This window comes from Micrasema longulum, unplaced genomic scaffold (assembly GCF_059751315.1).
Source record: "Micrasema longulum isolate JH-2025_06_02 unplaced genomic scaffold, ASM5975131v1 h1tg000278l, whole genome shotgun sequence".
In the NCBI taxonomy this organism is placed as follows: domain Eukaryota; kingdom Metazoa; phylum Arthropoda; class Insecta; order Trichoptera; family Brachycentridae; genus Micrasema; species Micrasema longulum.
The window spans coordinates 729,662-756,896 of record NW_028277482.1 but is presented as its reverse complement, the minus strand read 5'-3'; the positions used below and the strand labels follow the sequence as shown (position 1 = coordinate 756,896).

At 31.4% G+C, this 27,235-nt stretch overlaps 1 protein-coding gene across 1 annotated transcript; it reads left to right on the top strand.

Annotated features, from left to right (window-relative positions):
* Window positions 1–6,238: 6,238 nt before the first annotated feature.
* On the top strand, window positions 6,239–26,716 carry LOC148282933 (lysoplasmalogenase TMEM86A-like). Its single transcript, XM_088224316.1, has 4 exons — window positions 6,239–6,579; window positions 8,416–8,609; window positions 24,679–24,908; window positions 25,374–26,716. The coding sequence occupies exons 1-4, from the start codon at window positions 6,359–6,361 to the stop codon at window positions 25,548–25,550; spliced, it is 822 nt and encodes a 273-aa protein (XP_088080442.1). The 5' UTR covers window positions 6,239–6,358; the 3' UTR covers window positions 25,551–26,716.
* The last annotated feature ends 519 nt before the right edge of the window (window positions 26,717–27,235 follow it).

Genomic DNA, 27,235 nt, shown 5'->3' with positions numbered 1-27,235 from the left:
TAAATATGTTAAATAGATGTAGAATAATTAATTGTATTTTCAAAATCAAAATAGATATTGCGGAAAAATGACTTCATACATAAATGTAAAAAAGAAATTTAAAACAAATACGTTGCTAGAAAAACGCAACATGTTTGGCCTTGGTAGTTGTGACGTCAAGATTCGTGAAAACGTTCTAAACAATTTTGAATGGCAGGAACAAATAAACATGAATCGTGACGTATTAGGGCGTGGCCAATGGAATAACAGTTTTTGCGGGAATTCAAAATTACAAATTAAAAAATATTTTTATGATACTAATAATAAGAGAAAAAATATTTATTTTACTGGACAGTATTTCATAGACCTTTATTACTTTAAAATGTTTGAAAAAACGTGATATTTCCCTATTATTGAAAACTGAACAAAATGCTAAAATATTTTAGTTTGTAGTAAAAATCAAGGCCTTATTTCAGCTCTCCTAAACATTTCATAAAACACAGATTGTTCTTTATTCTGACTAAGGACTGACTGGGGTTTTTTGAACTTCATTATTTCACTGTTCCTGGACTGCCACCTGAAGCGTAAGGCTGATCACCTTACCTTCATGTAACGCATGATTGAAATAAGCTGCATTTTGTTTGCTAATTTAGTGCCCTATGTACCACTGGGTGGAGAAAGATGGATGGTAATATTTCTTGGGGTAATTACTACAACATCAGCATTTGTGAGTTACCAACTAAAAACACATTTTTGTATCCTCCTTCATGATTGCTTCAATACAAATAAAGAAGTCGTGCATTCAAATCATCATAATATAATTTTAATTCATCACGACTTGCCTATTTGTAGATTTTATGAAGGAAGGTACAAATACTCGTACGCACACAAAACAATACCTACAATTCCTATGCTCAAAACCACTAGAATATCCGCGTAGATTCAGGGTATTTATGTTTTTTTTACATCCGATTGTAAAATAATCCGAATAAATTATAGTCTTTAAAATGTAACATGATTAGAATGATAGTTGTCGGAAAAAGTGACGACATAACTTTGTAGTAACGTCAAAGGAGTTATTTATGTTGACAAACGAAAAATCACTTGTATCTGGCGTGTTAATTTTTTTTTTAATACAATGCTTGAAACATAAATCAACATTAATATAAAAAATCAGCTTTAAAACTAAAAGAAAACTAAAATAAACCTAATTATTAACGACGTTCTTACAAGAGTTCATCATTTTGCAAAAACGTTAAAAATGGGACAAATTGATCAATGTAAATTGATCGAACAAAAAAATAATTCATTTGATGTTGTTCATGAAAAAAGAATAAATGTCTAATTTCTTGGTGAATAATTGTGTTAAACACACTATAATAGGCTTTTTTGCGTTTTCAATATTAATTTTCGGAAACAGAGTTTAATGATAGCATGAAATAACCGATAAGTCGGTTTGATCAGTGATCAGTAGTTTCCCATCACTTATGAAATTAGTTTGACAGCTGTCATTCTAATCAAGCTATATTTTAAGGACAATAGTTACTAATATTAATATACAGGATGTTCATTAAACTCTGTCACCTCTGAAACCACGATGACCATTATGAGCAAGAAGACATTTTGGCCCATTAAAATAAACTTTTAGAACGAATAAAATTTAAAAAAAATAAATATCAAAAAAGCAAATGGTTGCTTACTTCTGCTTCTAACCATTTAAAAAAATATATTTAAAAACAAAAGAACTGTAAATTACAATCAACGGAATAATAACAAGGTTATGCTATAACAGTAAAACATATCATCATTATCATTCACTTTCCGCACCTAATGGTGCATAGGGCACTGCATTCGTACACCAATCGCAGCGTATCTTGATAGTTTTTGTTACATGAAGGTAAGATGATCAGTCTTACGCTTCAGGTACCAATCCAGGGGCTATGAAATATTCTAGTGTGAAAACTGCCTTTTAAATAAATACTTCATATCAACCATGTCGGGAATCGAACCCCAGATCTCTTGCATGGTAGGCAAACGCGCTGACCATTACACCACGAGGCCGACAAAAAAATAAGATACTACGCTTTAAAAAAAAATATTTAAAAAAAACTTTATGATCAAATTTCACCTAAAATTTTTTTTAAACTTCGACGTTTTAATAATTTATTCTACTCTAAGTTAGTTCTCTAGTTCGTCACCTTTTTTTTAAAGCTTAGTATCTTATTTTTTAACCCTAGTTTGAGGGAAGTTCCGATGTATTTTAATCAAAAATGTTTATGACTACCAACAAATAATAAAAAAAATACTAAAATAATGAAAAAAATAAAGTTCTGAATGCTTGAACGTAAAATTTTGGAAAAATCTTAATAAAGTATACAAATTTACATATCTCCCAAACTATAAAACTTTAGCAAAGGAAGATAAGGTCCAATAATTAGCAAATGACCTCCTCTATATGCGAATTTGCTATGGCGGATTCAGTTCCAGTCACTCTGTATATAAAATTATTAATCTTTTTTTTTTTTAAATACGCCTGATGTTAATCATCAATTATCTCAGTTTGAGGTTGGCGTGGCTTAACACATTTTAGCATGACACCATCCGTATATGTAAGTGATCACTTAAACCAGCCAATGAGAGGTCATAAACCCTGTAAATGCCTACGCGTCAAGTACAAACATACATGCGCTTTGGATGGCTAATTGCTTAAATTAAAAAAATATATAAACACACAAATGACGATTTCATCTAAATGCCAGCAAATTCAAGGATTTAAAAAATATATTTAATACTTTGCCTGCTTTAATTAAATAAAAAATTATGTCAAGTACACCATAAAAAGTTATCATAAAATAATAAAATTAATGCTTAAACTAGTCACTCTTACCGCTTAGTGATTATAGTATTGATGAATGTACTTTTCTATATTTGTTTGTGTGTGTGTATATTTTTACTTTTTATTTCGGTATTTATTCATTGAGTTATTAATTTTTCATACTTTTCAATTACTCCTATTGTATCTTTTTAAACATATCTTTACTTTGTAACCTATGTATAAAATACACAACTGAAAAGTTTATTGTTTGTAAACTTTATTATGTATTTTATAAGAAACTTTGTATTGTAAAAGCCCTCTGGGCGTTTAATGTATAAACAATAAAATAAAACTTATTTTCTAATTTCAGTTGTTTTTTAGTGGGTAGATAGAGCTTGTCTATATTTTATTTATTTTATTTAACAAATTTACGGACAATGTCCAATTTAAACAAATCATATAAGGAAAAAAAAATAATACAGTAACAAATAATAGAAGCATTACAACAAATAAAAGCAAAGACAAGTTAGTACATTAGACAGGCATTATGGAATCCAGGTTAATTCTACAAATATACGGTTAATTTATTGGGAATATTTTTTTAGTTTATTTGTAAAAAAAATCAATTTACAATCAAAATAATTAAGATCTTTACTTTCAACAATATTTTGAGTTTGTCCAAATTTTTGTAGACAAGGACTGGATTCAACTCCCTGGGGAGCTGTTCATATTAACATATTACAACAGAGATGAAGAACATTTAAGAGAAGGTAATATGGAAGTCTAGGCATCTACAGGGCTTATGACCTGTCAATGGCTGGTTTAAGTGGCCAATTTACACACTGTGTAACATTCACCATTCTGCCCATATTTAAACATCTATATTCCTTCAATTCTTTCATCTGTTGATGTTTGTGAAGTTAAAGAGCTGAAACCTTTATTTATGCGGGTGAGATTCATCTAATTGAATTATTTATTTGAAGACTTCTATATTACCTTCTCTTAAATGTTCTTCATCTCTGTTGTAATATGTTAATATGAACAGCTCCCCAGGGAGTTGAATCCAGTTCTTGTCTACAAAAATTTGGACAAACTCAAAATATTGTTGATAAATTACCTGGTCCATGAAGAAGTATAGAAATTGAAAAAATAATATTTTCAGGCGTTGCCCAGTATGTAGGTGAAATAATTTAATTAGATGAATCTCACCCGCATAAATAAAGGTTTCAGCTCTTTAACTTCACAAACATCAACAGATGAAAGAATTGAAGGAATGTAGATGTTTAAATATGGGCAGAATGGTGAATGTTACACAGTGTGTAAAGTGGCCACTTAAACCAGCCATTGACAGGTCATAAGCCCTGTAGATGCTTAGACTTCTATATTACCTTCTCTTAAATGTTCTTCATCTCTGTTGTTATATGTTAATCTTTACTTTCGTTTATAAATCTAATCATTCTGGGTAGAGGCGCATGGAAACCATAATTAGTCTTACGATGACCGAGGAACAGAATTTCATTATTTCTGAGTCTACGTTAAGGAACATTAAGAGATATTTGTTAGAGAATAGTCTGGACATCAATTAAACTATTTAGTATTTTAAACATGCAAATTAACGTTGTGAGAGACTGGATATATTAAAGAAAAGTTTCATATCGATATAGTTATTACCTATTAATTAAAATACTTATGTAACACAAATTATATTGTGATAGAATATAGCCCCTTCTTAAAAATGCTTTTCCTCTCTGACGAATAATAAAAATAAATTTGTTTTAAATTTTATATGTAATATACTATTATGTTATCTCAGATAATACAAAAGACAAAGTATCTTATGTTTCTGCTTATCTTTTATTAAAAATGAATTGTTTTTTAAAATAACTAGGGAACTATAAATAGTATAAGTGACCAATATTTTGTGATTGCATAGTAACCGCAATTTTATCATATATGCTTTTCAAGTTTTTATTAGTAAAATTAATACTGTGTCTTACAGGATAAACCACGGGAGTCACATTGAACTAAACGATCAGGAAACAAGATTTTGCTATCATGCGATTAGAATAAACTATTGAAACACCGTAGTATTTTTTTTATTTCAGGTGGAATTTGATTGTAAAGTTTTTTTTTTAAAGCGTAATATCTTATTTTTTAACCCTAGTTTGAGGAAATTGCGACCTATTTTAATCACAAGTGTTGATGACTACCAAAAAATACTAAAATAATGAAAAAACTTAAAGTTCTGAATGGTTGAAGGTCAAATTTTGGAAAAATCTCAACAATGTATAAAAATTAACATATCTCCCAAACTATAAAACTTTAGCTAGGGAAAGTAATATCCAATAATTAGCAAATGAGCTCCTCTATGTGCGAATTTGCTATGGCGGGTTCAGTTCCAGTAACCTGTATACAAGGCATTCATTAAACCCTGTCGCGTCCGAAACCACGATAATCAGTATGAGCAAGAAGACATATTGGCACATTAAAATAAATTTTTAGAATGAATAAAACTTTTAAAAATAAAATATGAAAAAAAGCAAATGGTTCCTTACTTCTGCAGGGGAGAAACGAGGAGGGGGAGGAGGGAGTCTGAAACACTGTCAACCGCACGTCCGCGCCCCCCTCGCTTCTCCCCTGCAGAAGTAAGCAACCATTTGTTTTTTTTAATTAGTATATTTTTAAAAAATTTCTTCGTTCTAAATAGTTTTTTAAATATGTTGATATGTCTTCTTGCCTATACTGATCATCGTGGTTTCGGATGTGACAGGGTTTAGATAACATCCTGTATATACGTAGGCAAACATTTAAAAATGTACGATAAATTTAATAACCTAAACCTAACCCTTTAATTTAACTCACCTATTGTTAGATTACAGAATACCGGGAATGAATATGCATCACATTTTGATATATTTAGTTTATCTCTGCCTAACTTAAAACATAAAGTGACCAACATATTTTTATCAAAAAGAGCAAATCATTTTCAGAAGATTGGGTTGGAATAGTTATAATTTGATTGATTAATGTATTTTGTTATTGTATAATTTCTTTAAAATATGTATGTATTTCAAGTAATTAATAATGTGTATAGTACGAGTATATTAATATTTCATACTCGATTTTTTTTATTTTTAATCTTTTTATTTCTAAGCACTCTTTATACCACATATATGTAAATGGCAGAAATGCCGTATATAACTAAATAAATAAATATGTATGATTTTATTTAGAAACTTCGCTGGTCTGTCTTTAATATGTAATTTAATCATTGTTGACTGTTTGTTCCTGTAAAATAAATAAATAAATAATAATATTTAAAATGTACTTAATAGAACAAAAAAGGGTGAAAAAATAATTATATCTATTATTTATTAATTTAAAAATTTAACATAAAAATAGCATAACATATTTTTACAGAACACCTTATAAAGTATTACCTAAGTACAGTACCTGGCATTAAATAAAATAATTATTTACAAAAAGCCTTGTGGTCAGTAAAAATAAATCAAGGTATAGTGATTTAAAATTTAAACTATTGTTTCTGGTTTTTATTTATAACTAATGATAAAACAACCAGCCTTCAGTTGTGTCTATAATATACATTTTTTCCAGCTCAAAACTGAAGGGCCCAAGCTGGTTCCCTTTTTCAAATCCCTTGCGGTGTATTTCGTACTCTTCATTCCATTTGATAGTCCTTCTCTATGGGCTCTTTTTGTGAAGATCCTGCCAATGCTGAGTCTCATTTTCTTCGTAGCACTACATGGCGTTGGATTGAAGGATGAGTAAGTATACCATTTAGATTATTTATGGTCAAGTCTATGAATCGTATATATTGCCAGTGACGACATACGGACTAGAAACCATGTCTGTGACACAGAAAAGTAGCCAGAAATTAAAATGCACGCAAAAATCCACGGAAAGACAGGTTTTTGGTGTATTTCTAAAAGAAATGAAGAAATAAGGCGCCGAACCGGAGTCGTAGATATCATGGATCGTACAGCAAAATTTAAATGGCAATAGGCAGAACACTTGACCAGGCAAAATGGTGGCAGGTGGACATACAGAGTAATAAAGTGGAGACCATGGGCAAACGAAAGAGGTGTTGGAAGGGCACAAAAAAGATGGCTCGACGACATTGCCTCGATAGCCGATTGAACACGGATGAAAAAGCGGGTGATATGAAGGAGTGGAGACATTTGGAAGATGCCTTTATCTACCAGTAGAGGAAACAAGGCTGAAGAAGAATAAGATGGTCTAAAATCTCTGCAATATCTTCTTTCAAGTATAACAGCTTCCAGAACGGTAAAATAATTTAAAATGCAAAATTTTAAGAAATATTACTCAAGGCAGTACAATGTGGAAGGTTTTTTAATGTTGTGAATGCTTATACTGTGTTTTTTTCTGAATTTTATTATTCTCTGATATAAATTATTATGTTCTAACCTACAATGTAATCGTGTTGTCAGTGATTTCTGGAAGGTGTTTTAGTATGGTGTAAATGTCGTGATCTCTTCAAATGAAACGGAAGACCTACTGATGTCTTCCAATAGTCCAGCTTATCTTGAATAAGCTTTCTGTGGTTTTCTCTTCATTAAGCAAATGCTGAGAAGTTCCACATCCAGAATTCCCTCCCTTTTCCAACACTGCTCAGATAAGGATGATAGCCAGGAAATAAAATCCACTTTGGAAATATAAAGCAATGTCAATAATAATGCAACTCCCATTGGTGGGAAAACGAATTCCCACGCGGATGCGGGGCGAGAAATTTCGGGGAGCGAAGCCCTAGGGCTTCTATGATATTATTTAGTGGAGTGGATTGTATTTAATTTTAATGAAAATAAGTGAGTATCTTCGATATGCGGTAAAGCAGTGTCAATCGGTCACAACCCGAACAAGAGATATGGATTAAGAATAGAGGTCACTAACCTTATCTTCGCTCTTGATGGAATTGCTGTATTCCGACTGGTCACTTGCGAGCGGCACTAACACGAGGACAGGCCCCCGACCTGAAGCTCAGCACTGGTTGTTAGAGGAAACAAAGTTTATGATGCGGCACACTTTCAACTAAATAAACGCGAGATGTACGACACGAGGTCTTAATGTGGCGGGTGATACTGATGTGGGAAGTGAACAGTGGTTGTGGGTACAAAGGATGTTTTGTAGAAGTTGTGACAATACTTGACCAATGCATACCCACATAATTCGCAACCACACATAAAATAATATAAAAAAGAGTACCATGTTGAAAAAAAAAATTTTAAATACTCATTAAAAAAATATATGTATTTTAGAAATACGATTTGTTTTTACTGTTTTAACTTTTTTGATTTTGAAAAAAATAGTTAAAAATAAAAATATGCATATATTTTCAATCGGATTTTCTTTCTTAACATAAGTTATCAAATTAACTTTTTTATTTTGTTTCATAAATCATAAGAACATTATGAATGGCTCGTGAACAATATAATATTATACACCACTCCTCAAAATCGTTATCTTAGTGAGGCACTGAAATAAAATTATTATTAATGCTCTTTATATTTTGAAATTGTACCAAAAACAAATAATCAATTAGAATGTATGCTAGTACACTATTTGAAACTATTTGTATATTGCAGGTACACATTTTCACGGAGGGTAATGTTTGGGTTGATATTCTCAACCTTCGGAGACGGGTTCCTGGTTTGGGACCAATTTTTCATCTATGGAATGGTCTGCTTTGCCATCGGACATGTCTTCTATATCAGGGCATTTGGTCTACGGGATTTTAATAAGAAATGGGCTATTTTCATCTACGTCCTCACTGCTTATGGTAAGTGAAAAAACATTATTAGTGGTTTTATGGTACTTATCAAATAAATTAATATATAAAGAAATCAATTTCATAACATTATTTAAAACTATAGTCCTTAAAATATAGCTTGATTAGAATGACAGCTGTCAAACTAATTTTATTAGTGATGGGAAATTACTGATCACTGATCAAATCGATTTTATCAGTTATTACATGCAATCATGAAACTCTGTTCCCGAAAATTGATATAAAAAATGCAAAAAAAGCATATTATAGTGTGTTTAACACAATTATTCACCAAAAAATGAGACATTTATACTTTTTTCATGAACAACATCAAATGAATTATTTTTTTATTCGATCACTTTACATTGATCAATTTGTCCCATCTCTAACGTTTTTGCAAAATGATGTAACCTTGTAAGAACGTCGTTAATAATAAGGTTTATTTTAGTTTTCTTTTAGTTTTAAAGCTGATTTTATATATTAATGTTGATTTATGTTTCAAGCATTGTATAAAAAAAAATAACACGCCAGATACAAATGATTTTTCGTGTGCCAATATAAATAACTCCTTTGACGTTACTACAAAGTTATGTCGTCACCTTTTCTGACAACTGTCATTCTAATCATGTTACATTTTAAGGACTATAGTTGCACCGATAAAAGTCAAAATTGGCAAAATAGATAGTTTCATCTTACTATTTTTCATGTACAATTTTTACATAAACATGACAGTTATTATCTCTTTTATTAAACTTTATCTTTCTTGGTTCACTGGCTCTTATGTGTCTCTTACAAACACACATAACACTTACACATTCATACGTATACACATATAATTGTCCAGAAACCGCGTACGCACATCATACTGAAACCGACAAAACTACGCATAAATGAGTATTTTTACGTTTTGGCCATTAGTTACTCTGTAGACATCGCTTAATACACAGCTGCCGATTTAAATTGAATTACGCCGTGTTGTGTCGTTTTTAAGTGTCAACATACTGCTGAGATAAAAGGGAATAGGGTGGGATCACATTTCATGTGTGAGTAGCGAATTCACAAATAATATTATTTAAGAATTCGATTATTTTACTGTCTGTCAGAGTGTTCAATAAAATAAGGGGGAAATTTTGTTAGTATTGCCAGGGTAGTCGAATTTTTTACTCGACTTTCTTTTGATAAGCCTTAGTATAATATTAAATTGTATTAATTTTACTTAATTACTAAATTATTACTAATTTTTTTTTTCGTTTGCCTAATAAATGTTTTTTTTCTCTCGGTAAAATATTTTTTTGGTAAAAAATAACACAAAATTATTTTATATTCTTCGCGGTTTGGCACTTCTTAATTTGTAAGAATAAATTAATTCGTTTTAAATGTTACTAACAATTCTACTTACATGTATGTATAATATTGTATTAGCAACTAAAATAAAATAAAAAATTACGCGGCCGCTTTACGCATGCGCGCAGGTGGGATGGCGTGCAAGGGGGGGTTTCATTTGGCAAATTTTTGGACACCGTGCGATGCATGCAAACTTGATATTATATTATAATTCTATGCGTATACATTTAAAAACCTGTCATTTGTCATTTTATAATTATTCCAATATTTTTATTGAGCTCCTGTTATTTTTATATGACGCCATTTTTATAATTAAAAAAACATTGTAATGGCTCTATTGTAAGTTCTAAATTATGTTTTTTTTTTTACGTTCATCTTGCATTTGGAGATGAGTTAAATAATATACGAGTATTCGCTGTCTTTTTTTGCTTTAAAATATAATTTAAATAATACAATTTGTCTTTGAATAATATGTATGTTGTAATTATCCCCTCAAACATGAATTTAATCTAGTGGTTGTGAAAAATATTTGATATGAGATAATTATTCAAATATTTTCGTTATTTTTCTTATTTTTTCTTATTGAGAAATTATTGCTACGTTAGTTAGAACATACATTGGGTTTCGAAGGGTATTATTTTAATATGGGAAATAATACCGGACGCTTAAATCCATTTTATTAAATAAAAAAGTAACAATTATAATTAAAACATTTATAAAACACAGGTACCTACATAAATTTAAACATGTTAAGGTCTCAGATCAGTTGTCATTTGACTTAAATAATGCAAATACTAATGAAAGGAATCAGGTATCGACCAAATTTCGGCTTCTGTTCTAGTTTCGGCTGAAACCGAAACATATTAAAATAAGGTAAAAGTTACTTCAAAAAGCCCAAAATTAAGCGTTTTTATTTGTTAAACGTTACGGGTTCATTGAAATATGTGTTTAATATAATACACAATTAAATAAAAGGCATAAATTTAATGAGTATATTTGTTTATTTTAGGGCGCTTTTTGGTGTGTTGTTATGATATACATTTAATTTATATGTAACAGATCTTCAATGTACGCTGAGCCGAAGTTTCGGCCAATTTTAGGCCGAAACAGACACCGCGGTTGAAACTCGTTTAATTGGCCAAAACTGGCCGAAACCGATACCGTAACCGAAACTTCAGTCGATCACTAGAATCAGCTGGTCTATTGAGAGTCGAACTGTAAAATGTGAATGCCGTTTTAGGCGGGATTACGTATGGAAACCAAGCGGCCAAAATATATGAGGAACTTCAGCCCTACGGGAAATTGGATTCAAAAAATGTTTTCTTGCGCGCGGGAAAAAATTAAAGCATTAAATTTTACAGCAGTTTTTCTTGAAAATGTACGAAAAAATAATTTAACAAAAACGCACTACTTTGAACGACGTCACTGGTTCATATGAACCATCCAATGGTATGAGAGCTGTGAAGGATATCAGGTTTGCTTACCATGAACGAACCAATCGGAAGAACTGACAGAGAAGAACGTCACACTCTCACGTCTCCTCTGACGTCACGCGCGGAGTTATTTAAGAAATTCAAAACCTTAAAAAAATCATAGCGCTGAAAAATTATTTTTTTTGCTTTAGTTTTAGGGATGTAACGATACATAATTTTGCCGATACGATCCCGATACCGATCATTAGAGTGAATAATCGGTGATACCGATATCGGTGGCTTAGTAGAAATAGAAAAAATAAAACAAATAAATAATGAATAATTGTCTTTATTCTGCATAAAAGTTACCTATATTTATTAGAGACTGAACCTTGAGAAGGTTGTAAACCAAAATGTTAAATTAAAATTCGAAGAAAACATTTATTTGTATGGAATAATCAAGAATATTATCAAGCAATCAAAGCGCTAATTAAGAGAGTAATTATCATTCAATTACACTAAGTGGTAAAGTAAACCGATACAAAAGATAAAATCTGTAATTAAAGTTAAGTTTTGGTAGATTTTTGTTAAGAAAACAAAGTTTGTTTAAATTATTAGCAGACAATCTGTTTCGCAAATCATTTTGTATGAGACCTGCAGTTGAAAACAGACGTTCTGAGGCAACTGAGCTCTATTGATAAGACAAGTATTATAGCTTTTCAAACTCTTAATATCGGCTGTATATAATCGGCGATGCCGATATATCAGCCTGCCGATTATATCGGCCGATATATCGGTATCGAAATCGTTACATCCCTACTTAGTTCAATAGTCTTTTAACAAATAAAAAAAAGATACTGAACTTCCTCATAAACAAACACAAAAACCCGACATTATCCTTTGATTTATTAGTGGGAAAATATCGCAAACGAACACGAATGAACAGTAAAGCTAGGGTTTCCTAGGACAGCGGTGCCCGTATCTTAACGGCCGTAGTGAACGGTGATGCGGTGGACAGCCGTCGTAACGTTGACTATAGAGTGGTTTCTTGGAAAACGGTGTTATCAACACCATTTAACACCTTTTTCCAGGGAAACCACTCTCTAGTCACCGTTAAAACGGCTGTCCACCGCATCACCGTTCACTACGGCCGTTAAGATACGGGCACCGCTGTCCTAGGAAACCCTAGCTTAAGGCCCTTTTCACACATGCCACGCCAATCCACCCGGCCCAGTAATTTTACCGGGTACATCCTACAAACACCTGTGTGTCTACAAATGTGTCACCTTAAGCTAGGGTTTCTAGGACAGCGGTGCGTAGTGAACGGTGATTCGGTGGACAGCCATCGTAACGTTGACTAGAGAGTGGTTTCCTAGGAAAACAGTGTTATCAACACCATTTAACACCGTTTTCCAGTAAAGAAACCCTAGCTTAACTGTTCATTCGTGTTCGTTTGAACGTACATACAGTCCAAAGGGTTAATAAAATAAAGTGAACTCGGGGGATAGAATATATTATTTAAAATTATCAACTAAGACAAAATTTCAAAAGGTGAAAGATCATTATAATATAAAGTACGTAAATTATCTGTCAGATAATTAAGTAAATAATTATTATTTTAGAAAAATATATCGCCGATGATACCGCAATACCTATCAATTATTTTTTTGGCAGGGGAACCTAAAAAGCGTTCTGTTAATATATTACTTGTGATTTTAAACAATCAAAAATACCACTTGAGCATCAGAAAAACTATTATATCATTATTTAGAATAAAAATAGCAATAATTAAAAACTAACGGCTCTTAGTCCGTACGACGAATTTATTTCAGTAAAAAAAACAGGTTATGTGGAATTGCAGTATCAGCAACGATGTATTTATTTATCGTATACGAGGGCGGATTGAAAATGAAGCTACCTAAGTAGGAAAAAAACTTTTTTTTTTCAAAAACCATTTATTCCTTAACATAGTCTCCGTTTACTTCGACAAACTTAGTAAGACGATATTCCAACTTTTTTATACCATCTGAATAATACGATTTCGGGAACCTCTCAAAATACGTGTTAATTTCGGTAATCACTTCTTCGTTTGAGCTGAATCTTTTTCCTGCGAGCCATTTTTTCAAGTTTGGAAACAGGAAAAAGTCACTAGAAGCTAAATCTGGACTATAAGGTGGATGATCAACCAATTCGAAGTGTATTTCACGTAATTTTAGCATCGTATCTAATGCTGTGTGAACCGGTGCGTTGTCTTAAAGAAAGAGTACTTTATTATTCTTCAAATGTGGTCGTTTTTCCTTGATCGCATCATTCAATTGATCCAATAATGCACGATAATACTTTCCTGTGATTGTGGATTCTTTTTAAAGATAATCGATGATCAATATTCCGAGTGCATCTCAAAATACAGTGGATATAACCTTGTCAGCCGATTTCACTGCCTTTGCCTTCTTCGGAGCACTTCCACCAGCTTCCACCCATTGTTTCGATTAATTTTTGGTTTCAGGTGTATAGTGGTGCACCCACGTTTCATCAACAGTTATTAATCAACGCCAAAAATCAACAGAATTACGCTTCATCATGTTCAAACACTGCTGTGAAGTGGTCTCTCAAACTCGTTTTTGTTCGACACTGAGCAAACGCGGCACCCATCTTCCCGATAGCTTTTTCATATGCAAATGTTCATGCAAAATGTTGAACACACGTTCATATGAAATGTTTACCATTTCAACAATTTCACGCAACTTCACTCGGCGATCATTCATAACTATATCGAGGATTTTCTTGATATTTTCTTCAGTAACCACCTCTTTTGGCCTTTCTGTTGATGGTATTGTTGCAGAGCTTGTTCGGCGCGTTTAATTCAGCAATCCAATATTTTACCATGTAATCTGACGGAGCAGACTCACCGTAATGTTTATCGAGCTTTTTTTTGTCTTTTTCGCCATTTTCCCTTTCAAATAATAGTGTTTAATCACTGCACGAAATTCGCTTTTTTCCATTTTCCAAGAAACACGAAAGTTGTTTACTTCAAACGACTACAAAAATAAACTAATAGATGAATTTGGGTGACATTTTAACAGCTGCCGTTTAACAGATCGCAATTTGGAAAAAAAAAAAATTTTGTGTTTGTGCTGCCATCTACGCTAGGAAGCGTCACTATCATCCGCCGTCGTATAAGTAATAATTCTTTTTTTTCTACTATAAAAGATAGAACAGCTAAAAAGATTAACGATGCGAGTGTCGATGGACGCAGAAATCGAAGAAGACCGAGAAAGACATGCAAACCAACAAAATACTCGAAGATGGATATGTCACAAGTTCCAATAATCGGGATGCGTGCATAAGATGTATGGAAGCGAAGTCTGTTTGCGAATAAAATAGTGATGTGGTGTTTTTATCCCCTTGCTCCCCCACCCCTTCAGAAAACGGGAGTGTTTGCTTGTGTATTATAATATTTCCTGTATAATGTTTAATGATACACAAGTGTGATTCTTCCGAAATGTGGCCTACTCTACAAGCATATTCACATTATTTAAACGGAGTAACAGTTACAGTTACCGTTTCACAAATTATTTTTTCGTATTACAGTTTCTAATAGCAGTTTGGAGCAGCGTGGACAAAACCAGTAACCACCCGCCACTGGTTTTTTTTTTTAACGAAATCGCGCGCGAAGAGATCGCTCTTTTAGCGTGTATTTAGTACGTAAATACGCGTTAAAATGCGTTTTCTACGCGCGCTTTTGCGTTCAGAATACCACCCCACTGTCTATATTGAACCTCTCGCCGGCCGTAGAAAACTTTTTTATCTCGTGTATTTTTACATACAAAATGCGCGAGATAAAAGTGATTTTGTACGGCCGCGGCCGTGAAGAGCGTTTGGACTATCACCCCAGGGCCGCGATTATAAACGGCTATCTTCGTCGGTATATACTGAGACGGTATAAACTAATGTCGATATTTATGTACGAAAACTTGTATGTTCATTATTATATTTTGTACCTTTTACATTATTTTTATATAACTTTTTCTTTCTTATTCTTTAATTTAAATTTATCTTATTTATATTTACTTTATTTTATTACTGTTAATAAATATATGTATTTTTATTTTATTTGTAACTTCTAAGAGCCTAACATTTCTTAATTGTTCAATTGCTTTTATTTTGATACCGATAATGTACTTAATCAATAGCTTACACCACTGTGGAAAATTTATATTGACTGTTTTCACAATTTTCGTTAATATATATTCTTATTTTCTGTATACAATGTATGTAAAAACTGTTGTTTTTTCCCAAATAAAAATAAATAAATAAATGAAAGTGTGAATATTCGTATGAAAATTCAAAGCATATTCATCGGTTACCGGTAATTGAACATGTTTAGAAAAAAAATTGTAAACATATTCTATTTTTCATACAGAAAACTTAATTTTACTTTGTAGATAAAATTTAAGATAAATGTTAACTTCCCATCAGAATCGACAGGCGCCGTGCGCAGTTGGTTAGACGGCCAACTGTGAAACTGGCGTCGCGGGTTCGATTCCCGCCAGTTGAAAGATTTATTTCTTCTCAATCTCAAATTATTTCTCAATTGGTCTGGGGTGTTGTGGTGTATTTTCCATCACCTCCTTTCATATCCCCTCTATCCCACCTGCTGACAAGCCTCAAAATGGAGGCTCAGCTATTCCTTAAAAAATATATAATAATAAAACGTACCCTGAAGGCTGTTCGCTTGTTACCGCGAGCCGCGACTCCTGAAACGTTCCTGGGGGAGGGTGTCCACGGTTTTGCCCACTCTGCTTTAAACTGTTATTTAAAAAAAAACAGTGTTTCATGAAGCAGTTTAATTTTTGAATTTACGATATCCCTAAATATTATTAAATATTTGTACATAAACACTTACCGACTTTCTATGTCTACCGGTTTCGAGACTTTAAATAGAATACCAAAGAAAAAATCAATCAAACAATTGTTATATCCTGGTAACAGTAATTATAATAATACGTACTAAAAATGATAGTGAATAGAGAAGAATTCATTATGTAAATACTGTATCCATAAAATGTATCCGAATTTTTATCAAATAATGTCAAACCTGCTTTTTATACAAATAACAATATGCTAAATTATTGCTTTATAATAAAGATAAATACAGTTTATAAAATGATTCAGCTGTTACCATAATTGCAATTCTTGTCCTTCAGTTTACGTTGGAAGAAAATCAAGGTTTTTTTATATTTGTGGTAGAGAACATAATATGAGGTGTCTTTACAATAACAATTTCTCCAAATTTCTCCAATCACCTAATCAATTTTAATCATGACTTTAACAAATAAACAGAAGTTAAAATCTTGCATACAAATAATAAAGGGTTTAAGTAAATAAAATGGAAATATTTAAATTTATTTCAACAGAGAGGGAAAAATTTTTTGAGAAGGGCATATGGAAGTCTAGGCATTTACAGGGCTTATGACCTGTCATTGGCTGGTTTAAGTGACCACTTTACACACTGTCTGACATTCACCATTCTGCCCATGTTTGAACATCCACATTTCCTCAACTCTTCCAAAAAATGTTTTCCCTCTCTGTTAAAATAAATTTAAACGTTTCAGCTCTTTTACTTCACAAAAGTCAACAGATGGAACAGTTGAGGAAATGTGAATGTTCAAACATAGGCAGAATGGTGAATGTTACACAGTGTGTAAAGTGGCCACTTAAACCAGACAATGACAGGTCATAAGCCGTGTAAATGCCTAGACTTCCATATTCCCTTCTCATTATGGTTTCCCTCTCTGTTGCAACAAATTTAAATATGAATTACTCCCTAGGGAGGAAATCCAGCTAGTCTGCAAGCATTTGGACATACTCAAACATGTTGAATATGGAAATATTTCACGTTAGGAAAACTTTAAAAAAATATTTTCCTTTGATCAATAATCAAACAACGTTTCAAAATAGCCCATTATACTTTTCCATTGTAATGGTCACCATATACCTATTAAACTCACGCCCTCCCTTCAACCCCCTTCTTTTTCAACTATTTTTCCCACAACATAAAATATTTTCATAACCTAATCAGTGCATGTAAGGGTTGCCTATTAAAATGCATGTCGTGTTGGTTTTATATTTTTGTACAACTATGGTGAAGGTGTATAGTGGGTTTTGCATGTTGTTTTAATCGGTGTCCTGACGAAGAGTCGGGTACGTCTCGAAACCGGTAGATATAGAAAATTGGTAAGTGGTTATATACAAATATTTAATAACATTTAGCAAAATGTTTGACCATAAAATTAATGCTTTAAATATTAATTATAATAATATCCTGACTAGGATTTTCTTTACAGTAATAATTTTTTGTGACCGTTTTAGCTGTTTTGGGAGAATAGTGGTTTATTTTTTTCAATCATCATTAGTTCGCATTATAAATTAGTAAAATACAATAAATTTAATATATGAATCATCTATTGCTTTTCTTAAATTTTAGTAAGTCATTATACGTCAAATAAATGTAGATTATGCCACCATTTCCTTTGTATTAATTTGAGTTTATTGGCCATCTTTTTCTTGATACTAGTTTTGCTGCTTCTAAGAAACTTGTAACATTAAATATGGTAACACGAAAATTCTAACAGTTTTTGAATAAATTATCTATGTATGAATCAAGCATGCGTCTTTTCGGTATTTCTTTTATGTAACCAGATTTTTTACTGCAAATTTATTTTACTGTAACATTGGGACATAATCATTCATTGAGATTTATGTATGTATTTATGACCAAGGTGGACAGGGCATCAGATGCAAGGTCCTCAAATCAACAAAAATGAGAAAGTCCAGTGGTTTTAAAAAATGTATTATTTGTTAATAGACCCTACTAAACTAATCCAAAAAAATAGGTTTTTGTGTATCGTATTTTCATCACTTCGATTTTTTTTTGTAATTTTGAAAATCCAAACCGAAACATCAAAATTATACTACCCCCGACGTGACTAAAGTCTGTCCCTTATTACAAGAATTTTCAAATAAACAAATCAGCCGCGTGATACCCTCTGGAGGATAGCCTATTTCCCACATATCATCTTAATCTAAACGGCACAGTAAAATTATAGTGGATTGACATTTATTAGATGTGTTAGTACCTATTTTAATTTGATAATACTTATATTTTTCGTTTTTTTTATAAAACTTCATATATAATGACTTTAATAAAAATATCCCAAATCCCTTATGATTTTCCCAAATATTTCAATTTTGGTGACCATTTTCAACGAGTTGTAAATAACTCACTGTTAGAAAATGGAAATCAAGTTAAGGTAGAGTTAGGTTCGAACCTCGGACCTCTGATAGCACTAGCCACGGGACCATAATCCGATTAAAATAATAAAACTTAACAAAAGCGATTTTAGTGATAATTTTATCAAAATTATTATTTAATTTTAGACTAAATCAACAATCTTTTTAGTTTTTTAAGTTTTAAATAAATAAAAATTTGAAAGATAAGAATCTGTGATACTAATATAACGTAGAGTTAATTTATTCACATTGCATCCATTATTCGTCCATCACCTAAAATACTTATTCAATTCAAGGTTTTCGTTTAATTAACAGTTGTATAAAACCAGACTGACCGCTTTGGAAGCACATGTTTGTTAAGTTATGCTAATTTATTCCAGACTTGTATTTCATAATAAGAAACTAGTAAAAATAAACAATAAACTTTAGTGTACTACGATTTTTTCTCTGTACTTTTTAATATTTTTATTTATTTAACTTTTTGTTCATTGGGCGGGCTTATTGATAATGGTTTTTTTATTTATTGTTTACCTGGCAATTATACAAAGAAGCTGGATGTTTTTGCCGGTGTCAAGTTAAGTGATAAATGTCTTCCAACCAACCAATAAAATGAATGGTGTTATTTAATAGAGACCCACCATAATTTTACCGGACCGAGTGAATTTGCGCGATACGTGTGAAACAGGCCCGTACATGACAGATGCAATCAGTCATTTTTAGAATAATAATATGTAAAATATTATTCTGCCAAAGTGAAAGAAACTACATATTTTTTTATTTAAAAACATAAGAAATGATTCAAAAGCAAGGAAATTGGGTGCCGTGTGAATTAAATCAGAGGGACGTTGAACAAAAGCAGTGAGAATTTATTCAAATCCCCAATATAGTAATTTCTTCAGGAGTGATTTAAACAGAGCTACTGTAGAAAGATCTTTGATAGTAGATAGGAGATGATTCCATAGTTAAGCCGCATGGAAACTGGAGTTAATGGGGGAATTGTGGATGGGAATTAAGAGGGTGCTTTGATAATAAAAAGAAAGAGGTTAACCATGAACTTATAAGCGTTAAAATTTATCACAAAAGTATATACAAACCGCACCCGTCACATATCGAGCTCTCTATTTCATGTGCCAGTAGTTCGTACGAACTATGCCCAGAACTCTCCACTTATACGTTTTGCTCGTGAATATAATTTGAACTTTCCCCTTATTGATCCATTTGATTGTAAAAAAATAACATTTAAAATGCGCGTCTTAAAACACACTTTTTTGTCTTATACTAAGTTTCAATAATAAACTCTTATTTTATCTTATTTTATTTTATTTTATTTTATCTCTAATTCTTAATATTTTATATATATTTATATTTTCGACACTTGACACTTGTGCAATATTTACACACATGTCCACCCTCATTCCAATATAACACCCACTCACCCACCCTCTCACTCACTTACACTCACACAAACACACTAATATGTATTGTACGTGTATTTAATGTATTTCTGTGGATATATGTCATTGGTTTTATTCTCTGTATATTTTATTTGTTATATTTTTGTTACATGTATTACTGTTGATATCTTCAATAAATAAAATAAAAATTAAAAAAGTGTTAGGACTATGAAGTACAGTGAACAGAAGTGAGAGAGTGGGATGTGTAATATTTGAACAATGTTTTGAGTATGTCCAAATGTTTGCAGAAAAGCTGAAACCTTTATCATGTGGGTGATTTTGTTTTCAAATACCTGCATTAAAAAAAAACCATTCCACCGTTTAACACCCCATTTTGAAAGAAGTATAATTTTTTTTTAACGTAGAAAATTAAAACAGTTTAGGGACTATTGTAATTACAATATTTTCATTCATATGTTCAAGGGAAAAGGTTCACCTTTGCTAAACTATAGAATAATTGGATAATAAGATGGTAAATATCTTTAACAATTAAAATAAATACTGCGTAATTACCTCTAATTGCACAGACCAGCAAACATTCTGTTCTCGTTTTGATATAATATTAATACAGACATTTTATTTTGATTCTTGGGCAATGTGCAATTTAAAATGTATTTATGTCTCATAGCATATCATTACAACAGTTGTTTCTCATATTTTTCCGAATAAATATTGTTAGTTATGTGCATATGTAATCAAATAATTCTGTTATTTACCAGCACATAATATTTTTTGAGTAAAATATCAATGTGCAAAGTTTATGTATTTTTATTATACTTATGAATAATTCAACAAATTGAACGCAGTACACAAATATATTTCAATGGCTTGAGCATCAAATATTTATTTTGAATTGAGATATATACTAAGGATTAAAGAACTAAAACAATTGTATTATGGATTGGTAAATTCAATACTGACGTATGGTCTGATTGGCTGAGAAAGCTGCACTAAAACGACTATGGCTTCAGCAGCTATAGCTCTAAAATCAGTGTTAAGAGTTATATTAAAAAAACCATACCGATACCCGAGTGATTCGCTCTTCAAAGAATTTCAAGTGCTGGCTATTCGTCCACAATATATATTGAGGTCAGTAGCGGTCACACATCTCAACAGGGAAAAATACTCAAGGGTTTGTCATGTTCATAATACCAGACACTCCAATAAGGATCTGATTCTACAGAGAGGAGTTAATACTTTTTTGGCTCAAAGGCAGCAATATTATATAGGCCCGAGGGTATATAACCTTATCCCAGATTCGTGGAAATGTGGTGGGATTGCCAGGCTGAGGAAGGTATTGACTGCATTTTTAATCCATATTGGTCGGAGGGAGTCAGAGAAATTGTTGTCCGATGTAGAAGGACGTAAGCTGGTTTCTTGTTTTACTAGTAATGACTTAGGATATAGAGATTTTGGTATTATTTATGTTTTCTCTGGATATTCATTGTTTACTTTTAAGACTGAAAAAGCACACATTATGATAAAACTGTAAATACTTTTTGATATTATTATAAAATACATAATTTACTGCCTTAGAACGGGGAAGCTATCCCTAGTTAGGCAGTTTAGATGAACCAACAGCAAAAATAAAAAATACATATGTTTGCTTTTACTATTTAATCAATTTGTTTCATAAATAATTACTTGTAAATTGCTGTAATAAATACGTAAAAAATAAATAAATTAAAAAAAAAAAAAAAATATACAAAATTTAGTATATTTAACAGTGGCGATTTTGCAGGTGATTGTTCACAGATTGAAGTATTGAAATTTACAAATATACAGGTGATAGGTATTACAAATACTTCAAACAGTATACATTATAATGTAAAAATAATTTTATATCAAATAATGTTACTTCAGGTTTGCCCGCTTTACAAGGCATCAGGTTCTCGACGTCCTGGACGTCCGCTGCAAATTTAGTTGGCAGTTCATGTCAGAACTACGAGATGCGAACCTGACTTGTGAGGATGCACAGGAGCTGGCAGCCGACCGAGATGCCTGGAGAATCTTTGTGAACACTATATGCTCCAACTAGGTAGCGGACATGGAATGATGATGATGACTTTAGATTAGTCAACTATCAAATAATTAGTAAAAAGTTGGTGCAAATACCGCTTTTCCGTTATTTTGATAAAATGTATTTGATGTTCAAACGTGTATCTTGGAAAGTATTGGTCCGAAGAAAAAAATAATATTATGATTTTTTAGTAAATTTTATTTTATCAGACTTTCGTATTTTTTTTTCTATACAGGGTGTTCTTTAAACCCTGTCACATTCGAAACCAAGATGATCAGTATGGGAAAGAAGACATATTAGAATATTAAAAAAAATATTTAGAACAATTTTTTTTTTTTTTTTTAATATTAAAAAAAAACAAATGGTTGCTTACTTCTGCAAGGGAGAAGCGTTGGGAGCGCGGTCGCGCAGCTATCGGCGGCGGCGTATCTGCAGAAGTAGGCAACCATTTCCTTTTTTTATATTTATTTTTTTAAATTTTATTCATCCTAAAAATGTATTTTAATGTGGCAATATGTTTTCTTGCTCATACTGATCATCGTGGTTTCGGATGTGACCGGGTTTAATGAACACCTGTATAATCTATAGGTTCTAAAACAAAGCTTCTCGTATTTGCTGTCTTCGAAAAATAAAAATTAGGATGTAATATTAGTTTTTACTGAAAATTGCAAAAAACTGATTTTATTCAAAATGACGGCATGAGCGGTGGTTGTTCAAGGTCACAAACTTAAGGTTTTACTAAGGACCCTATGTCCACTGATCCTGTTAAATTTCAAAACATTATAACTTTTTTTATCAAAAAAGTACACACCGAATGACCTTGAACGCCCCATACTTCTGAAAAGCGGAAGTCTAGGACGTCGAGAATCTGATGCCTTGTAAAGCAGGCAAACCTGAAGTAGCATCATGTAATATAAAATTATTTTTACATTATAATGTACGAGTACACTATTTGAAGTATCTGTAATACCTACACTAATAATAAATCTCAACAACCACCCGATGGATCTAAACCTGGTTTTCACTATCATGTAAAATGTCCTAAAACAAAACTTCTCGTATTTATTGTCTTTGAAAAATAAAAATTAGTACGTAATATTAGTTTTGTACTGAAAATTACCATAAATTACGGTATTTTACCGCGCCTTTTGGTAAAATTACGTTATTTTACACCCATAATCAAAACTCAAAAGGACGTACCCACGCTTTTCATTTTTTAATTTATTTTTAATTTAGTGACTTACTAGAGGTAATCAATATTGATTATTAAAGACTAGCAGTATTGGAGTATAAAATATATTGTAGCTTCACTAGAAACTTAATACTAAATATATATTCATATAAGAGCTTAGAAGAGCACAAGACCATTCCAGATGGAGGAAGGCTGTCCGCAGACGAGCCATGTCTGGAATCAAGCGTAATCCCCATCCTCAGACATGAGGCATGGATTAAAGAGAGGTTACAAAAGATTAATGAGATGAATCCATTAGATCATTCTAAAAATTAATCTAACAGTCGTAAACTTATCCACCTTACGTGGTAGAGAATAAAATAATTAATTAAATTTATGACCACTAAAATGATTGAGGAAAAAACACATGGGTGAGTGAGTACTGAGCACCTTAAAGGTTAACAACTTGTTTATAATTGAATCTGCGTGTTAAATTGATTATTAACATATTACAACAGAGATGAAGAACATTTAAGAGAAGGTTATATAGAAGTCTAGGCATCTACAGGACTTATGACCTGTCAATGGCTGGTTTAAGTTTAAAAATATTGTTGATAAATCCACCTGGTCCATGAAGAAGTATAGAAATTGAAAAAATAACATTTTCAGGCGTTGCCTAGTATGTAGGGGAAATAATTCAATTAGATGAATCTCACCCGCATAAATAAGGTTTTCAGCTCTTTAACTTCACAAACATTAAAGATTAAATAAATGAAGGAATATAGATGTTCAAATATGGGCAGAATGGGGAATGTTACACAGTGTGTAAAGTGGCCACTTAAACCAGACATTGACAGGTCATAAGCCCTGTAGATGCCTAGACCTTCTCTTAAATGTTCTTCATCAGTACAGTTTAAAGAAGGTTTGAGGTCTTGGATTATCATGGAAGGAATAGATACACATTCTTAAAAATAATAAATGCATACTGCAAATAAATCATGTTTTCGTAATATCAGCATATGTTAATTTTGTTTTTCTTTTATTTTTCTTTTCTTTTCTTTTCATGGTCATGTCATACCATATTTAAATGCTATAAACTTTTTAATAATTAAAAAAGGAATGGCCCATGCTCAGACGCTGAAGTCTTTGTGGGCATTTTTTCCAATTTATGTTATAGCTTAATTTTAAGATGTATTTTTCTATAGTGTATTTTTGTAATTATATTTCTATGTAAATAATATATGTATGGAAAAATAAACAAATAAAAAATAAATAAAAAGAAAGGAGCTGTAAGAATTCCAAAGCATCTTACGTACATCAATAAAGGTTTCGGGTCTTTTACTTCACAAAAATCAACAGTTGGAATAATTGAACTTTTTTATTACAGTTGTTAGCAAGCTCATACCAGGAACAACGGGAGTGTTTACTGTTGGCGTACCGATATACAGCATCTTCCTAAGCACTATGATCTTGGCGGCCATTTGTCGTGTCCACAAGTCTGAGGATAACAGCTGGCCATGGACAGAGATATGTTCCTGCATTGGTGGTATTTCCTTCGCAGTGTCCGATGCTTGTATTGGATTTGATAGATTCGTTGCTCCAATCCCAAATGCTCAAGTAAGATTTTAATCATAAAAGATACTTAGTTGACTTGCCAGCAAAACACACAAATAACTAAGAAAACCATATGAATAGCTATTTAAAATGTTTTTAACAGTGGACTATTTTATAGATTATTTTCTATTTTTAATTAATGTTTTTAAAATGGTTCCAAATGGACTCTGTACAGCGGATAAAAAAAACCTAGATTTTCGCATTTAAATAATGAATGAATTCATTAATTAATTACCTTCTTTATTTTGGCATTGTTCATACCAAAAATATTTTAATTAACATCTTTAAATTAATTGTCTTACTAGATTGTTACATGGTTTATTTTTGTTAATATAAGAAATGGTATAAGTTCTGGTACCATTTCCTGTGCCATATAATACAGGCTAAGCATATTAAAACTAAGCTTCTTGCATTAAATATAATCCTAATTTGATTCGATATTTTGATGACTCCTTTTCTTTATTTCAGCTGATAATCATGGTGTCGTACTACTTTTCTCAGTTCGGAATAGCTCTGAGTGTTGTGGACTCCAGTTCTACATACAAACTGGCGCAGGAAAAACTTCTGGAACAATTCAAAAAGGAACGCAACGCAAAATTAAGAGACGGTGCCAAAATGAGAAGAACCGCCGTGAAAACAAATTAATTCACATAACTTTATATAAATCTTCTAAAACAGGATTATTATTTTAGTTAAACAAACTTGAACAAACAGGGGTAATTTTGAACACAAAAATGTAAATGTATCTATGGTTTTAAATCTTTTTTATCACCTTTATTTTTAAATCAATTCATAAGTACATTTTTATGAATGACTATATAATATTCATAATAGTCATCTGTCACAAAAGTTGTAGTCATTTTTGGGTAAACTTTTAAGACAGCCCCTGTAAAGGAAACCAAAAAATATCAAAAAGAAAAAAATGTGGATTTACCCAAAACTACAACGAAAATCTACAAATACAGTTAGCTGTCACTGTTAGTTGTATTACCCACTAATAGATGTCTCTGATTCATTAAATTTGAAAACTTCAGCGATATTTGAAATAATAATTTCCAACAATATCAAAGATTAATGTGTACAGATCATACTGTTTTTCACAAATACTGACCACAGTAAGACATGACTAACTCCTTTTTTGCGATGAAGAGCTCACTCAAAATAATATAAATCTATAAGATTAAGAGACTATTAATCACGTAATAAGTAGAAACATGGCTAAATTAACTGGAATATATCTATATTTATTTTTACAATAAATGCATTGATATTGAGTTAACGCAAATCCTACTTACTAGTCCCCCACTCCATTAAGATAAACTGGAAGAATGAGCCTAAATACATAAATATTCTAAACCTGATTCAATATTCATTTTAGTTGTAATTTATGAGTTGCGATATTGAAGGGTTTTATGCCTTTTATTTTCTTTTAATTAGTACCAAAAAAATTACGTATCTATTTTTTTCACTATATCCGACTGATTTTTAATTTTTTTGATAGATTTTTATTAGTAATACTCTCTTTTTATAAATTATTCACACAGCTGTGAAAAATTAAAAATGATCGAACTATTTTCCCTATGTCTTTTTATACCATGACAAATTTTTATTTGTCATTTTTTATACTTGTACATATTAAATCTATGAATTATATGATTGCCATATATTAATTGAAAATAAAATTTGAAACAAGATTAATTTGTAAAACTATTTTTAATTCAAAGGGCCATGTTAATTCTATCCACTTGACACATTTGCGGACACTTTTTTTCCTCATAGGATCCACTCATATCATAACTTTAAAAAAAAAATTCACTTCCCAATTAACATTGATGGTTTGAATTACATCTTATTTGACTAACATTCTGGAATACTTTTGTTGCTGACTGTTTCTCTCTCTTCTTATAATTACTTCAGTTTCATGTAGCCTATATTTGTCTTTCAACTACCAATGTCTTGGATTGACGCCTATAGCTGTCATTTCCTAAATGTGAGACATGATTTTAATGGCTATTAAATTTATTTTAATGGCTAGCATATATTTTGAAAATAGATTTTAAATGTAAGAACTATTTTTGATCTCTTCTACATGCTCTGATGTTGATCATAATTCTTGGTGAATTTCAACTCTACATTATTGATATTAATATCCAGTAGGTATATCAAATTTTATGGTGAATATTGCTTGTATATTATGTAAAGGGCTTTTGTATTTCAGGTTTTTTTCTTTAGATGTGTTGCTTTCATAAAAAAAACAGATTGAAAATATTATTTGATATTTTTTTACATTTTTATAATAATAAACACAATTTGGTAATTATTATATTTTA